Source organism: Platalea leucorodia (genome assembly GCF_965183815.1).
Source record: "Platalea leucorodia genome assembly, chromosome: 3".
NCBI classification, from domain to species: Eukaryota; Metazoa; Chordata; class Aves; order Pelecaniformes; family Threskiornithidae; genus Platalea; species Platalea leucorodia.
In genome coordinates, this window is record NC_138825.1 from 503,860 (window position 1) to 522,174 (window position 18,315).

General features: G+C 44.0%; 1 protein-coding gene across 1 annotated transcript in view; it reads left to right on the top strand.

Annotated features, from left to right (window-relative positions):
• Window positions 1-18,315, top strand: part of CFAP61 (cilia and flagella associated protein 61) — a gene marked incomplete at its 5' end in the record, with an annotated part of 114,048 nt that overhangs the window by 62,576 nt on the left and 33,157 nt on the right. Inside the window, 4 exons of the mRNA XM_082305627.1 lie at window positions 2,864-2,962; window positions 7,017-7,185; window positions 9,092-9,266; window positions 16,328-16,620. Coding sequence (XP_082161753.1) covers window positions 2,864-2,962; window positions 7,017-7,185; window positions 9,092-9,266; window positions 16,328-16,620 — 736 coding nt within the window. The remainder of the gene's footprint in view (window positions 1-2,863; window positions 2,963-7,016; window positions 7,186-9,091; window positions 9,267-16,327; window positions 16,621-18,315) is intronic.

Consider the following 18,315-nt stretch of genomic DNA (forward strand, 5'->3'; position numbering starts at 1 on the left):
CTTTTTTTTTGTAGCTGTCCTCTAGAACTGTGCAATGAAACCCAATACCTTTTACTTATTTCCCTAGATACTCTAATCCCTCCCTGCTTTACCAGTATCTTTGAGCTGTTCTTCCCTTTGTATCCACAGCAACATGAATCCCTGCTGGAATTATTTGCTTCTAAAATGCAGGTGCACTTGTTTAATGTTGCATCGGTTCAGGCTCTTAACTTGAAGACTTCTTCACCAAATTTTTCACCTCTGCTTTTACCCTACTTCCTATTAGGCGTTGTTATATATAGTAGAAGCACGTAAGACATTGACTCTCCTAACGTGCACTACCTGCTTCTCAGAGCCTTTGCTGGTTTTCAGTTATTAAGAGCTTTTAGGCAGCAGTGAGGAATCAAAAGCCATAATAAATAAACCATTCTTCTATTCGCCTAGAAATAATAATGCAACGTAGAGGAAAGGGGAGAACGATAGGGAGTGTGGTAAGGTGCGTAACAGTCCCTGGTCAAAGTACTCAAACCTGGTACCTCCTGTAGCCCTGGGGCCGGTGCCGGGCGGTGACCCTGGCTAAGCACTGTCAGTTTGCCTCTGGTCTTCAGGCTTGTATTTAAGTGCCCGTGTATATATTTAAAACCCTAAGGTTAGGCATACCAGCTACAGTTCTGAAATCAAGCTTTTGTAATACTAGGATTTTTTTTTTTTAACTTATTTTATTTAAAGAGTCTGATAATTCTCACAAATGCCAGCCTGTGCTTAAACATTTAACAAATTTTGTTTCTTAGCGGGAGAAGAATCCCCCCTCCTCCCCGCCGCCGCCCCGTTTGAAAACGTGACCGTTATTCGGATGGATCCGCGCGGAGCTCTGCGGCCCCGGGCCCCGGGAGGGCAGCGTGCCCGCGCTCTGAGCCCGGGGCGCCGGCAGGCACCGGCCTCCGGGCCCCCTCGGTTCTGCCTCCAACAGCCGCACGCCTTTTTGAGAGCTTTAATCCAATTCTCTTTGTGCCTTGATTTCTCTCAGTGTAGAATGGGCATCAAAGATATGACTCATTTCATCACAGTATTCTAAGGAGATGCTAATCAACATTTTGATGCCTGCAAGATTAATGAATGGGAAACATGAATTAATGTTTGGGGCATATGGGAATGCCATGGGAGCGCTGAGGTAGAAGTAAATCATTAGTTAGTAAATTGTACTGAGTGAAAGGTCTGAATTGAAGCCTCACGCTCAATGGGGAAGAACTGAACAAGTACCATATGACTGTGGAAATACTGGATGACGGTGTATGGACTAAATAGAGGTAGAGCATCTGCAGAAGAAAATCGTATGTGACCAGATCAATAAAGTACATCATAGTGCAGTCATGCAAAAGGGGCATATTAATGTTGCCTAGGCCCTTCGTTCTGCCATTTTTCTGATGCACGCTTGCAACATTTTCATCCTAAACATTGTTAACGTAATTTAAACTTCATGTTATTGTAGCACCTGGATTCGGAGACCTCTTGGCAAGAGGCCACGCAGCATGTACAGAGATGATTTCGGCTCTAAGCTGAAAAGAAACTGCATTGCTATGAGGGCAGGCAGGATAGGAGAATGTCTAGGATGTTTATGTACTGTTGTAGTAATTTTCCTCATAATTACATGTAAACTAAATGCCAAGGAGTCATGCTATTTCGGCGTGTAAAGTTATTGTAATTGTTCACGTTTGCACCCGGCTAGGAGTGCTGCCTGAGTGCAGATGGCATTCTCTGCGCTTCCAGTTCAGCCTAACTATCGGGCTCGCTCTCATTTACATGAAGACTACTTTGTATCACTCGGCCAGCATAATGTGGCCATAAATGAAGAGCAAATTCTGTTTACACCCACCTCTGCAGAGTGACCTTAATTTAAATGAGAATCAGGCCCATAATCTGTATAAATATATGCACTCTGTTACATTAAGGTTATTTATTACATCGCGCTCGGCCTGAGTATGCATGGAGATTTACCATAGATAATCCATAATCCAGAATTAAACTATTAATATGCATTTTGAGAGGGGCAGCCATAACCTTGAAATTCCTTGGTTTAAGTATGACCTTTAACTTTGTTTGAATATATTTTTTAAACGTATGAATAACAAATTAACATTGGTTGATAAAAAACATTCTGATTCCTTTGTACCATTTGCATCAATCCATACTTAACTTACAGAAAGCCTTGAAGATTAGAAGGCTTAATCACTCATAATATTTATTTGTTTTTAAATGTCAGATCACATTTAGTTCAACATACTGTCAGTCTTGTTCCCCGCCGCACTCTGGCGTTAATGAAACTACGGTGGAAAGTATTCTTCTTTTTGTGTCCAAAGACACATGCATCTTAGCAAGGTGACAAAACGCTTTGTACCTGGCCTGTGTGAAGGAATTGCTTTCTGTATCCCCCTGAACATGGAATTAAAATCTATGCTGTTCCTTTGATATGCCCTCCTAATTTCAGTAGACCTGTTGCAGAAAGCAGACAAATTACAAGTTGTCGGGAATTCTTTTTTCCCTTTCCCGCAGCTTACAGAAGGTGAGCTATGAACAGCAAAGGTGTCTGAGCAAAGACTCGGGGCTCTTACGATACCTTTTGCAGTCATGGAAGGTAAGGCCTGCCGTAAGGTCTTAGGAACAGAGCTTGTGAGTTACGTGATAGCGTCTAGATATCTGTCAGGGTTGAGACAATGTTGTGCTGGATGTTGTACAGCTCGAAAGTCAGAGTGATGGACTGGGAAGCTAAGCTGTAAACACCCTGTATAAGCATACGCTGAAATGCACTCCCATTATGCTTGTACCGCACGGAGCCTCAGCAAACTTACACTGGTTGAACCGTGGCATTTTGTTTTTATTTCCACAGTCCGCATCTGAAGTTCAACAATCTGACCTTGATTTCAATTCATGGCCTTCCAGGAAAAGACCTACCGGGCTCCAAACACAGAAGATTTTTAATTAACAGGTTTGATTTTAATATCTAAACGCTTCCATAGCTTCAAAGGAAAACATTACACTTTGTAATTCATTGTGAACTTGTCCTAAATTTTAGATAGATATGGAGACAGATAGCCTCAAAATAATCCACTTTGTCTATACAACATGCATTCACCTGTGAAATGAGTTGAATATAATTATTACTAGGGAAATACTGCTAAAGCAGTAACTTCAGGACAGCAATCCATTGTCTTATACCAGGACACTGGTCTCTGCTTTTCAAGGCTTCTTAGATTGTTTAGATCTCCAGGTTAAAGAAAAATGACAAAAGATGTATCCTTGCTTTTTAAATATTATTTAGTTTTTAACTTCCATGAGTTTTGTTCCAAATAATGCTGAACAAAAGAACATGTAAGAATTTATATTAGCAATGTGACCAGTGATCTACTTAGAGCAGCCACGTGGTGAGGTGCAGACTGATGATAGCGGGAATTGTACGAGGGAAAGTTTAGGATTATTGCTGTTGATAAATTTGGAAGAACCGCGCTGCATCAACTCTGCTGCTTGTGAGCTACTTGTGCGCCAGTCACCGGGCTGTAGCAGTCCGTCTCCAGTCCCAGCCAGAGCGCCGTCCCTTACCCCTGCCTCCCCTGGGCTGGCAGAGCCACGGCCTGGTGCAAAACAGCTGAAGGGAAGACTGCGGCAGAGAGCTACGCTTGTGTCTAGCGAGCGGTCAGACGTTTCACGAGTTTTCTTGTGTGCTGATAAGTAAAGTATCTTCCATCTAGTAGGGTAAAATCTTACCTCGTTAAAATTCACAGTGCGTAATTCTCACTTAAATTTAGTATATTTGTTTTGATGGCTTTATTTGATTTATTATTTTGGAATAGCGACTAGGAATCCTCACTGTAGACAAGAACACGATTGCTCTGGACGTTGAGAAGCACGGAATTAAAATGAATCAGTTATTTTGAATGGCTGGGGAATGAACTTAGCATAACTTATTTAGGTTTGGCATGTGACTCTTAGGAACCTGCGCATTGTTTTTTACCAAATCTTTTACTCTGCAGCAATGCGCTAAAGGGCCAGCTCTTAAAATGACAAAACAACTCGATGTCTGCTTGCTGAACCTTAAAAATGAAATCTCTACAAAGACTTGGAAATGGTGTGATGTGAACCTGTTTAAAACTAGCTTATCTCGTTTGGAATTTTGCCCTGTCAAGGAATCTTATATAAGTAGCTACCTGAGTTAATTTTTTTATTGTAGAAAGGGGGGTGTTTAAGCAGAAATCAGTAAATGAAGGGGTTATATGCTTACATGAGAGCATGTACTCTTTTTCTGAAGTATACTGTGAAAAAGAGTTGTAGTAACAAAACATCCTTCCTGACGGAAAGTTGCAGTTCATAGCTGCCTCACCAGAATTAGCTGTTAAAATCTGAAAGCAGATTAAGAGTGAAAATTGAACTCCGCAGGGTGTGATTTTTGAAAGCATCCCTGTGATTTTGGAGTGTCAGTCTCCTGGGAGCTCTGCACCTCAATTATAAAGGTGCTTTTGAAAACCCTCATCTGTCCTTGATGTCCTTTTTATTTATAGATTTCTGCATGATTACAGTTTAGAATTGTCAGCGGTTTTCTTTCCTTATTTATTTGCCTCAGGTATTTGTGAGTACAGAGGATGCGGAGCACCTCAGAAAGCCTGGTCATTCAGTCCTAAAATTCTTCAGGTCATGAAAACAACTTTATTTGTATCTGTGGCATCCTGTATGACAATTTTGGGAGCTCGGTAGCAACAATTAATGTGTAGCAATCAGCTCTGTTTTAGAATGTGTATTCTGGTACTAATGGCAAAATAACAACTGTTAGTGCTGAGTCTCTCCGGCATTCTCTGCTGCAGTCACTGGTATAATACAAAGGTATCAAATGCTTGAACATGAGCTGAGTCCCCTTCTATTTAATCACGTTACATTTAGTCCTGTGGAAGAAAGTGGAATATTTTTCATCACTCGGTATTGATAGAAAGTAAAGTAGAAAGTTCTTGAGCCTCTGAATGGCCGTGAGCTTTATTTGGTAGATGGGATATTTTTTCTGCAGTGACGTCAGATCACAGGCTGGGTGAAGGCCAGGATTTATTTACTGGCCATTCCCATCTTGCTTCATAGCCATGTAGTGCTCGCAGGGGTGAGGCTCGGCTTCCTTTCACACGAGATGTGCAGTTCCCTCTTCTTGCCACGTCACTCTGATCTCATGAACCAGGCATCTGTGTCACACCAGCCATTCGTCGTTCTTGCTTGTTTAAAACCTGTGGCATTCCTTTTCCCTAGGTCCTGCGGGTTCATCCCTCTACAAAGCTATAAATGGGTTTGGGATTAGCATTAATCTTCCTTTCTACTGAAAGGACCTCATTTAACAGAATTTTGCCTGGTTTAAGTTTTCAGCGTCAGGAAGTTCTTGAGTTGAGTCTCGCTGGATTTGCAGAATGGCCAGCAGCATACTGTGTATTTTCATAATGGGCTATTGCAAGACTCGGTGGTGTTCGAGAGTCATAACGGACCTTGTTGAAAATATTACCTCTGGTCCTCCATGCGTTTTATAATGATGTGTGTATTGTACATCTGTATTGAAGTATTTTATCTTCAGGAATCTTTGTCTTTCCAGAAGTCTACTAAGCAGAGAGGGTAGTACAAATGCAATAATGAATAAATACGGTATTTGCTTAGTTGGGCAGGGTGGGGGCATACTCTGAGTCATAAAAGACCTTTTGAAATAATTTTAATTTTCATTACTGAGGCAGTAAAAGAGGTTTTGTTCCATTTGGATTTTGCTTCAAAATTGGCTTTTTAAGTAGCAGCTTCCAGATCTTTGATACTGCCATCATACATCGGGATGTATGTGATACTTTACACTGAAAACAGGCTGTAACCCTGCTGAAATTGCAGAGCTGCAAAAGTAAACCTTGCCTGAGATTTTCAAAATCGACAAGTGATTTTAGGTTCCTTAGTTTTTTGGTACTGATACTGAATTAACACTGCCAGAGCGTGGCGCTCAGAATGTGCGCACCATACACCCCTGAAAATCAGATTTCTGTCGAGGTATCTCATTTGGACGACACTTAGTCCATAAGACTTTGAGGGACAAACAGTACTGGAAACAGTAACTACCGTATGGAACAAGGCTCTGCTTCTTAAAACGGACAAACCTTTATATTGTTTGTAACCTAGCACTGAAGGTAATTGCTTTGAAATTATAAAAGTTGCTTCCCCATTTTCATTAAGAATAAATTGTTGTTCAGTTACAAATTAGTGAGGATTAATGTTTTTTCACATCTGCACAGTTTGTCTCTTCTTCTGTCATTTACCTGCTGATTTTGTTTTCTTTAGGATAGCCTATGTGATAGTTTCTCCTTTATTCCTGTTAATATTCAGTTCATCTTGCAGAGGAATTCAGTGGCATCTTAGAGACTTCTGAAAGCTTGAGGGGAGGGGGGCAGTTCATTTGGAAGGGGGTCACCAGGAGAAAATTCGAGATCTCTGCCTTTTACTTCTAGCTCTGAACAACTGTTCTCCTAGCTTTTTATTTATTTTTACACTTTTCAGGCTAATACTTTGGAACACGGGTGTTAATATGCCAGTGGTGCCTTCACTGCATTTGTGTCTCACCATAGCCACTACTGGTGAAGTTGAATACCAAATGAAGCGAAAATGAACCAAAAAAACTTACTAAGGGAGTCTTGTATAGGAGAAAGAATTAGACTGTTAAAATATTTTCTTTGCAGGTGCAAAAGTCTCCCGATTGCATCAGCCTGCAAAGAAAAAGCGGAGTAAAGCATATATTTCTGACTTTATTTTTTAAATTATGTGGTTGTATGGCCCAGTGCTGGGAGGGATTGTTTGGTTTTAGCAGAAAGTTGTCAATTTGTAACTGAGTATTTCATAATGACTAATCTTTTACTATAGACTGCCGTAAATTCACAGCGAGAGAACAGACTTGAACCACTAGGGGACTTGGGCTAACTCACCAGATGTCTAATTAATGCCTGCTGTCAGCTGCTGAAATGTCACTTACAGATATTCTTTCTTCACAGCCACTGTTTTAATGATGAAGATTATGCACAGATGTCACTTTGTTCCTGGGTTAACGTTGTGGTTGGTAAAATGACTGGCATAAATCGTGCTGCCAAATATGTAGTTGTTTCCAAGGAGAAAGAAGTACCATATGACTACCTTGTTCTCTGTACGGGACAGAAATACCAGGTATGATTGTGTGCGGAGTGAAAAACATAATAATATATTTGGTTTTTACAGTGAATGGTGTGTCTGTGATTAGCGAAGCAGTAAGTAGTCCTTAGCAAGTGTATCGCCAGGAAGCTTGCAGCCCCTCAGCGTAGCAGGCTGTACTATTTCAGTGCGGCTATAGAATCGGGAGGAGATGAGAGGTTTTACAAAATTTTCTACCAGCAATGTCACTGCTCAGTATCGGATACTAAGCAAAGCTGCCAGTATTTTTGCCACCATGACCATTAATCCTGCTGAAGAGTAGGCCCAATTGACATGTGGCCCCAGCCACAGGAGACTTAACTCCAGCTGGTCTAACACCGTTTGACCTGGTTTTGGCCATGGAGAGAATTCCTTATCAAATTAATTGCTCATCTCGCGTGATGACCGTGCTTAGGCACATACGTGGTGCTGTGTGTTATTGTAGCACACAGTTGAGTTTCCAGCGCTATTGAGGCAGACCCTTCGTTACGTGGGAAATGTAGAATCAAACTCATCTCCAGCCCTACAGTCTCATTTTCGACTCGGGCATCCCGGGCAGGGTTTGTTCTTGTGTATCATCACATGGCCTTCAGACTATGTAAACCAAACGTCCATCTCTTGTATAGCCCCGTTGCCTGCGGTGATTTTGCCTTACTGATTGGTTTTGGATAGGAGTCACAAGCAAGGTATTTTGCCTTTAAAATCAGGAGATCAAACCGAGCATCTGACTACAGGTTTTTACGGTGCTGTTCACCCTAAGTCACAGTCGTGAATGTGAGGTATGTTCAGCCCCATAGTGAAACCTGGGTGAAACAAAAGTTGAAGAATGGGCTGAATGGCTTTAAGTGCTCCTAAAAAAAGAAGTTTGGAGGTAACTCAGACTTGCAAAATAAGTTATGGGAAGTAACTACACTGCAGGAGAAAGATAATGCAAGCAAGGGAAAACTCGGGTTTTATCTGCCTTCAAGAAGAAAACCTAACGTCATCTATTCTCACTTTTAAGCTCTATAAAAAATAGGAAGGAATTATTTTTATCATCTGATTTCTGTTTTATTACACAGAGCTGTAGTCCATCCCTTTTATAAGTAGTCCCTTCTTTGGTAAGCAGTCAAGTTAATGCCTAGTAAAACATTATTCAGTATGATTAAGAGGATTTACTTGTTGGGTAGGTAAGATCTTTTGATGTCATGCCTGTTTTCATGTGACCGAATATTATTTCAGTTGATCCAATTGGCAGTGAGAACATTGTTCAGGACGTTAATCACTGGTGCTGTAGAAGTCATAGATGAGATTCTCTTTTTTGCTCTGTATAATTCAGATTGAATTTGTTACTGTAAAGTAATATTATACAATTAACACTTCATTGAATCCTGGCATTTTTAACCATCAAGCAGGTTTTGGTCCCTTTCTCTGGGACAAAATCTCCCTTATTTTAGAAAGTTGATTTTTGCTGACAAAAGATGGAGGCAGTCTTGCTGCATAAAGAATTTTCACGTGTCATTTAAAGGCGTATGTTATTCCAATAGCTGCAGAGACCCTTCAACTGTATATTTATGCATTTCTGCTGTTCGCTATGAAGTCCCTTTCAGTTGCATTTTGCCTGTATTGTTAGTCGCTTGTTCCGGCACTGCTGTTTAAAATAGTCGCCCATATCCCATACAAAATATGGAATACACACATGTGTGTGCCTGTGTGCGTGTGTACTCAGACTAGCATGAATCTATTTCCTCTGTGGCCACTGATGTGTTTGCTGCTGCTGAACGTTAAGAAGGGTTAGGATGTATGAGGAGAGCAACCCTTAGGTAGTCAAATGGCTTGTGCCATTGTTTTTTAAAATCTTTCCTAACGGTTCTCCCAAGATATATGCCATATATTCGTTCACTCCTTTATTCCTGTCTTCCAGGTCCTGTCCCCCACTGGAGCAGATATCAGTAAACTCCCAACTAATAGAGAAGTCATAAGTAAGTGGCCACAGAGATACACAGGGAAAGTCCCTTCCAATCATTTTACTCTCAATGACGATCAGGACTGCTTAAAGGCAATGCACTGGCTGAAAGAAAACGTCCTCAGCTCAGAAGGTAAGGGTTGTCGTTAACACGCGCGCATTTACAGAAATGTTTTCTAGGTTTATTGTTTCCTTAATTCCATGGTATAATTAGTGCCTGATTAATTCTAACAAAGTCTTTCATCTGCTGTGCTTTGTTTTCCAGATTAATTTACAATTTGTTGTCATTTTTGATACTCAGCATATTTAGCTAGGAAAGAAAGGCTTGAGATAGATTAATTATCTATAATTATTATATAAAACAAAATGAGTCCCAAATGCAAATCTGGCTGGAGTCATTAATTAGCCAATTAAATAATAATTTAATTAGTGGATGTGTTTTTCTGTTGTATAGAAAAATATCTAGATTTGAGGCTTAACACAAAGAAAACAGGTTTAAATTAGGAAGTGGGTTTTTTCAGTATCTGTCATCTTCTATTCGGTTACATCAGTTACAGATTTTTCACGTGCAGGCTCCCAGTATTTTCTTTTTAACCCTTAAAATCACACATTTGTGCAGATGTCCACCATACTTGTATTTCCTCGGCCTGTTCACGGTTGCATTGTTCATATATTCATTAGTTCATTCACTGAATGCATATGCTATTGAAAATGTCTGGAATCCTCCAGGCTTCCAAGTTAAACCTTCAACTGCAGAAAAAGAGACCAAACCGTAAATGAATTCATGTAATGTCAGTTCTGTGTGCCGAATCTGAGTTAGGCCAGGGTTCACAGCAGGAAAGCTGTTGCTGTGGAAAGTTCCCGTTGACCGAGTGCAACGACAGGAGTTTCCTAAAGATGTAGTTTGCCTGGCTCGTTTGTAGAAAACGTAACGAAACTTGGTAGTTAGTTGGTGTGGTCTGTAAGGTTCATGTCCTGCTTGGCAGACCTTTAGGGAAGTTCTCAAGACACTGGAAGTTTCTTTATCATCCTCCAAGTCTTGCTGTGAACAGGACAGGAGATCATAAACATGAGAACGTTTCCGCTCACATTTTCCTCAAACAGCCTCCTGGCCTCAGGCATGTGGATAGAGCCTCTGCAGCAGTCCTGCTCCGCCTGTTTTCCAGCTGATGCACACAGCTGCGTTTGCATAAACAGATGAAGTTGTTAGTTTTTTCCTGTTGCTACTCCTCGTCTGTAATGTAAATCCGTGCGTGCCCAGTCCTGGAATGTGCTCCAGTACACCTGTGCAGAAACGCAGCCGCTGGCTGGGACGCAGGGCACCCGGGAGGGTGGCTCTGCAGGCGAATGGCAGTCTTGCAGCACCTCATCTGCTTTGGGACAAATGCACCTTTATTATTATTAATACTGAATGAATATTACGTTAATCACAATTTCATTATTGCTGCTGACTTTTGTTGTGGTGTAAAGCTGGATATCTTAATTTAGGCGCTATCCTGTCTTCAGTTATAAGCTAAATCCACAACTCCTGATGAGGCCAGTCTGGAGGGACTTTTTGGAGACGTGGTCTGTGGGAGACACGATGCCTCCCCCTTTCTCCCCACCCTGCCGCTGGCTCCAGTTCCCTTTCACTGCTCTTCCCACTTCATGTTCTCTGCCACCGCAGATGTAAGCTCTAAAGAGTGCCCAGCTGGAGAAGTCTTTCTCCACCTATCTCTGTTTCTGTTCTTCCTCACCCTGCTGCTTTTTCCAGCTGTATTTCTTACGAATGTTGTTCTTCCAGACTTGATCATAGATCTAGATCCGTACTCTTTCTGAAAATGAGTCCATTTTTCAGCCCCTAGCCTATTCTGGAGGCAGCCTAATAGGCGATGGGCTCACGGAGGTGCAGAGCAAGGCTCTTGTGGAGTTCAGCAATTGGTCTGGATGTCTGGCGGCTCTCTGCAGACCATGCTACCACTCTACCAGGATGACCGAAGTTTTACGTTTGTGTTTACTTTTCATCCCTGAAATTCTCCGGATCCTCCTTTTGCCTTCAATAAAGAGTAATATTACACCTCGTTATTTCATCTCATCAAAACTGTATTGTTTGTCAAATTCCTACTAACCTGCTTTAAACATGTTAGAATTCAAAACATTAAAAAACAGGATTTGCTTATGTTTAAAGAAAATGAAGTGGCGAGTAAAACTGTATATGCTGGTTATCATAGCTGCACAGAAATAGACATTGCACCCTCCCACTTCAGATACAATAATAATTCTTCTCAGCTTATACTGGGTCTTTTCTCCACACAACTTTCTTCTATTTGTGCTCCTCTTATTCAGCCGTTTGCTACGTTTATCAAAAGTAGCCCGGAGCCTGCTGCGCTGAGCCCCGTTCTCCTGGCTCGGCCGCTGGACGGGCCCGCCGGGGTCCCACGTAGCCAGCCCGGGGGCTCGGGCAGGGAGCAGCTCTCAGCGGCGCCCGGCGCAGCGAGCGCATGGAGCTGCCCTGCGGGGGGAGAAAAGCCCCGGACAAGGGAGGCTGAATGCACCTTCAAGACCACCTGTGGTTCTGGAGGTTTTGTAAAGGAAAGTGTTAATCACCGAGCTTCACAATGTGAGTCTTATTAGCCTAATTGGATGAAATCTTCGTTTGGTGGCACTGATTTTGAGAGCAGCTTTTAATTAAGAGTTAAGGTAGGGTTTTTAATTGCTTTTCTTCCCTCTGTGAGCACTGGGTACCACTTCATTCTGGATGAAATCAGTGGATGCTTTTTGCGGGCCGTAAGTAGAGCAGGATCAGCTCGGTAGCATGTGCTGGTGGGAGGCGTTGGCGCACACCGTGCCGCCAGCAGCGGTGCTCCCGGCAGTGACTGCGCCACCAAGGATGGGCAGCAGCGCGGTTGCTGCAGCCTTCCTCCCTGCGCTGCTCCTCACCTCAGGCAAGGAGAGGCGGTGGGAGAAGCTGGCCGGCGCTCAGCAGCAGGTGTGGCTCGAGGAGCCCATGGGAGGGCCGTGGCTACCACTGCTGGCTCCTCGGCTGGCTGCAGCGTGGTCCCCCGAGCGGGGGCCGGAGGCCTTTGCCCCCGGCCGGTTGTGCTGGCAGCTCCGGAAGGGCCTCCCGCTGCCGAGCGCCCGGGAGCAGGGCGAGCACCAGCCCCGACGGCTGCCGCTGCAGCTTCTCTGATGAAACCCAGCCGCCTAATGCATGTAACCTATTATAACTGTAATTGTGACTAATTGAAATTCATCTCCTATTAGCCCTGCACTTTCCATGAAAATAAAAAGTAGGATGGGAGTAAAGTAAGGAACAAAACTGCTTTAATGGCCCAAAATGGAGCAATTATTTTTTCTCTTTACCTAAACATAGTTTACTGCCTTATTAAAAGCGTGTTTGTAGGAATACTATCGCATTAAAATTCCAGTGCATGAATCACCAACTGGAGCCACCGATGCTTTAGCTAATACTGGTTTTCTCCTTTAGCTTTTGCAAACTAAAAAGATTCAGGTCATGCTAGGGTCACTGAAATCTTGTGCTTCCACTTGTGGAAAATGAATGAGCCTGCTCTGCTGCAGAACGCTGACATTCTAGTAATAAATGATAAAACTACTCTAACGGTCTTTATTTATAGCTGCTTTTTTCCGTGGAAGATTATTATGTTTACTCACAGATAGATACATTTTCATGTAGTTAAATAATAAAAGCATCCTGAGGAACTGCTATCTGTCCAGTGAACATAATTTCAGTCCATAATGAATATCTGTAGTTCCTAGACTACTAGCACTGTAATCTAAAAAGCCACTAATATTGTAATAAGCAGAAACCGTAAATTGTTGATTTACAAGAGGTCAGTAAAGGAGCATTGCTTTCTTTGATCTAATATAGTTGTATTTAATATTACCATATAAAGCAGAATTTTAATTTTCCTTGAGAAATGCAGGGCTTGAATCTGATCTTGTATATACAAAAATGCCAACGTATAATGCAATAACCGAACTTCCCTGCAAAGAGGCTGGTTCTGCCCAATGGTGAGGATCTCTCGGTTGCCCAGACTTGCTTGCCGTAGAGTCAGAATAAAACTTTGCCAGGCTGTGCCTTTGGTAAGCACTTCTCATTCCCCTTTCCCAGCCGCTCCATCCTCTGCAGCTGCTTATGTGTGTCACCCCTTGCTAACTGAAGGCGTGTAAATGTCACGTGAGGCTGTCAGCATGCACATACTGCGTTCTTACCTGCGCTATTAGCACATTAGATTACTAACAATGAACATATCGAAGGTTGTATTTCACCACTAGTGCTGTTTGTTTACTTCTTGCATTACACCCTGCTGCAGCAGTGAAAAAAATGGATCAGTCTTATGGCTTCCTTCTTTTTTGGCGCTCTCGTGAGGCCAGTGCTGCCTGCAGATAGGCGTCCTGGCAGGCGGGAGCAACGGAATGGGTTCTTCTGGCTGGGCAAGTCAGCTGAGCAATGTGCACATTGGACGGAATTCCCATTATCACACGTTACACATATTCTGTATTATATTCATGAAAGTAGTAAGATCTCTTTCTTCTTATGATTTCAGATGAATACATTTGCAGGTAAAATTGTCCTGTCCCTCTGGTCATTGATGTGAACAGTAAGAATATGCTTTCTATCACTTCTGAGCATGTGTAATCATGGGATAATTCTTTTCTCTGGCAGTTATGAAGAGAGATGTTTATTTGGCAGCTACAAGTAGCCAAACTGATATGGACAAATAAAATAACCTTGTAGTCAAAGGGGAATAATAGAACATCTGTTAACAATTTTTAATATTCTTGGGAGCTAGGGCCTTGTGTATGCTCTGTTAGTATTGCTCTGTGTCTCATGCAGTAAAACATGGTCCCAGTGAAATTAGTTTACCCTATGAAATAATAAAATTTAGGTTGTAGGGGATGCTGTCACTTGTAGCGAGACATAAAGGCCAGTGCCGAGATAGACGTGCAAGTTAGTCGCATGAGGCACTCGTACCTGCTCGTCACTGCTTACTGCAGTGCCACGTTGGGAAAAAACCGCTGCCAGAAGTCAAGATCAAGCCAGTTTTGTAGGAAAGTCAGCAGTTTGTCCAAATTTTTATTGCAGTTACTGCTATGTAGTCTGTGAGGAGCCAGTGCCAGCTGCTGTTTATGTCAATTAAAGGCCATTCCTGAAACACCTCATATGTTTCAGCCCTGTTTTTTCTTTAGTACATTCCACCCTACGCTTTTCCTTCAATGCCGGACTACAAGTTATTTTCATAGAGCTCATAGAGAAAATTCTGCCACATCATCAGTCTTCTCCTATCAGGCCCTGTGTCCTCTGTATTATCCCCCAGCTTCAATCTGAGACTGGACGAGCCTGGGATGGCCTGGGACTTGTGCACTGGCTTCCTTCTGGTTGCACACATTACCTGGAAATGCGGCACTTGGGGAGTGTTAGCTTTTCTGCAGTTTCCTTTCTCCCAGCTCCATGCTGGAGTGTATGATGTCCTCTATTGCAGGGTGTTTACGTGTTAGCTTGTGTAGGTATGGCTCAGTTATTTGCTATTTCTGCCAGGGATTTCCCAGAAAGCAATAAATGCACCTGCTGACCAGCAGCGCTGGCCAGGTGTGGGTCATGAAATGCACTGGGAACGTGCGTTTCATGCATCCTTGTGCTGACGGATCGGATTCTTGGTGTACTGAAACACCCATCAGACTTAACGTGTAGGAGCTGATGTCTTACTGAAGGCCTTACTTGGCCTTGCAGCTTGAGCCGGTTGCTGGGGCGGTTGAACGCAGCACAGGGGCAGAGCTGGTGGTTGTGTGCACGGAGGAGCCCACAAGCCTGGGCTCGACCTCCTTTGCTCAGGCAGGAGCTTGGCTGCGGCTGTCGTACCAAAGGGTCCTTAGCCACGGGGAGAGGAGTTCCCAGTCTGTCCTACGAGACCTGTGCCATTTTGTATGGATTACCTGAAGGCTTAGTGGATCGCGGAGCAGTAAAAAGGTTCCTGTTCCGAGCAGGGAGATGGAGGGAACAGGGAGGAGAGAAGCACGTTTCAGTCCCTGCTCAGAGGAACAGTTGTGTTTTATATTAAACCACCCTTAGATAAAGCGCATGTGCTCCGACGCATCCCAGCTCTGCCTCCCTCTTTGCCAGGAGGGCTTTAGCCATTAGGCTGGAGAGTCACATTTTGCTTCCTCCCCATCCTCACGTATTCGCTCTCAGCTTTAACTGTGCAGTTTGAAGTGGCACCGCCTCAGTAGGAGAATTTGCAAGATCCTACCATATAGCCTGCAGCTTTGTAGTTACGGGCGCTCCCCTGGAAGGTGGGAGGTGTGGGTTGGAATCGGAGCTCCCTTCACCCAGCGGGTGGAAAGATGCAGCTGGTTTACATAGTGGTTTCTGCTGTAGCGGTAACGCGCCGCAAAAGGAGCAGCAATGTCCAAACACTGTTTTTATACCAACTGATCAGAAATGTCTGTCTCAAGCTTGCCGATTCCTAGGCAGTGTGCAAGGATGGAGGCTGGCTGGTTCGGAGCACGTACTCGAGGCATTTAGGTTGGGGCATCCTCCGACGTGCAGTGGAGGGAAGCAGCCGTCTTCGGAGAGCAGGGCCGAGCTGCCGGCCGCCCCCGTCGAGCGGCTGGGCCGCCCGTGCCCCTCGGGGGCAGCTGGGTGCGGCAAGGCGGCCCGCAGCGCGCAGCAGGCCCGGGGGTGCCTCTGCAGGGGCGTCTCCCTTGTCTGGAGATACGGCTTTTGCGGAAGGAAGCGGCAGCACTGGTGACCTCCCGTATTGCACAACGGCTTGTTTTCTATCACTTGGTCTTTCCACAGTTTGTGGGTTTTTTTCTGCGTGATGTATTTAATTTGCTCCTGCCCGCCCCCCGCCAATAAGTCCTTTGAATGAGCAAAATTGAGGAGAGAGGGGAGAGCAAAATAAAAACCTTCCCCCCCCCCCCCAAGAGGATTTTCAATCAAAATAATTTCAAATTATGGGGTCAGAATGAATGTCATACTTCTATTTAAGTACTTGCCTACTTTGTGGGATGTTTTGTACAGATTCTTCACTAAATTATCTTAGCTACTGTTGCTAGGTAACATTGTTTGCTTCATAGCATCAGAGAAATAAGAGGGTCAAAGAGAGCAATTTTGTGTTATTATCATCTGAGTTATACTAATAAGGTTTTCATTGTACGTCTTAGAAATTTTTCCCCCTTTTTTTCCCATAGGGAACGTCATTGTCTATGGGAATACAATTGACATTTACACCACAGTAGAAACCCTCTTATCTCTTGGAATTGATGGTTCTCGCATACATCTCGTACAGCCTCCACTCAGCTCAAACGTTACTTGCCTTAACAACAACGAAATCGAAAGTGCTGTTCAGGAGGCGCTGTCAAAGGCTGGCGTGTCTGTTTATTGTGACAGTATCCTGGCACAGTGGAACGAAGGCGACGACCCAGACCTTATCACATGTGCTGCTTTCACTACTAATACAAAACCGTTTAAATTGCAGTGTTCAGTAAGTATATGCTTTCATTGTATTTCCTTCAGTCTTTTTTTTAAGACAAAGACCATCAAATTTAGATAGTCCCTTGTTGGTTTATCTATTTTCTCATTGTCTCTGGAAGATTGAACAGTCATTTGATAGTCTAAAGGATTGGTTTTTTAAAAAATCCAAATAAAACCATTGTTAATGCTCCGGCTGATTTGGATTAAAATGTGTTTAAGTCACCTGACTCGCAAATAGTTGTTCGCTGCTGAGTGACAAATACTCTTAATTAATTTTCTAAATAATTCCAGAAATCCTTTTATTATTTAAATGCATACAGTAACTCCTGTCTATAGTTATGTGCATTTGATTAAGATTTGATTAAGTCATAGTAGAAGCCAATGATGTTAGGATAGAGAGGCCTACTATGTAACTTAACTAAAATATATTTTAAGTAGATTTTTCTTCCTCTACATTAATGACTGCATTTTTCTTCATCCGTAGTATCGCTATCTAAGTAAATTACACGCATGCTCACAGGTGTGGCCCCACTGTGGGATTTGGGACAGGTTTTAGCCTTTCCTAATGGGCAGAATAGTTCTGTTTTTCTTTATTGGGCTAATCCACGTGAGCGAGCACTTCTAGTAGAGCCACTTCAACATGTGCGGCCCCCTCGGCACACCCCGCTGCGTGCGTGCTGCTTTGTGCAGCCGGTCGGCGGTAGTTCTGGAAAGGAGGAGCCGCCTGCCTCCCTGGAGGGCTCCCCGGAGCCGGCCGTGCCTGCCGGCTCCCCTGCACTGGCAAGCTCTAAGTCACTGGGGTTTCCCAGCCCTTTCCTCTTGAATGTATGGATAGCTAAGCCCTTCCTGATGGAGGGGAAGACATTGCATAGCACTTTTATCTGCTCGCAGCCTCCTGACTTTGGCCTCCATATCGGTAGTGATATTCCTCCCACTCCCTCCTCGTATGCAGCCCGTCAGTTTCTCTTCTCTTTCCCTCTATTTTTATCCTTCTTCCACAGAGATCTCAATGTGGTTCTTGTTCCTGCAATTTCACGTCCCTTCACCATCCGCCCCCCCCCTTCTCCCCGCCACCTTGCCTGTGTGGCCTGCGCCCTCCCTTCAAGACCCCCACGTCCCTGGGGTTTGTTTCTCTTGCTGCCCAGTGCCCGTCCTCCCTCCAGCCATGGTTCTTCCCTCTCGAGGTCTCTCTTTCCCAGCCTCTAAGATGAGAGATGTGGAATTACTTGTGGTGTCAGGGGCTTTATATTCTCCAAAACCGGTTCAGCTGTCTTGCATGGCTCCTGTATCTGCTGTTAGCCGCCTGGAGGACGGGCTCAGAGGAGGACAGGGCTCCGGAGAGCAGCCTTCGCCAGGAAGGCAGCTGCCTTCGCAAGGGAGCAGGCTGTGCAGGAATCGGCTCTGCAGCAGCTCTGGGCCTTTTGGGATTTGAGCCAATATCAACTGTTGATTGGCAGTTCTTGGGGGCTTAATTTGTTGAGTCCTGCAGGATAAAAACAACGGGAGAAAAATCTCCTCTTTCCCTAAAGCAGCAGCCTCCCTCCCTCCCCTCCCGGGCTGACAGATGGCTCCCAGCCTGGAGGCTGCAGCCGTCCCCTCCCCGCCCCTCCGGTGACACCGTCCTGCCTGTCAGCCGGCAGGACCTGGGGCTGTGTGGTCCCCGTGCCCTCATGGGCAGAGCTTCCCTGGTTTTGGATCTGCTAGA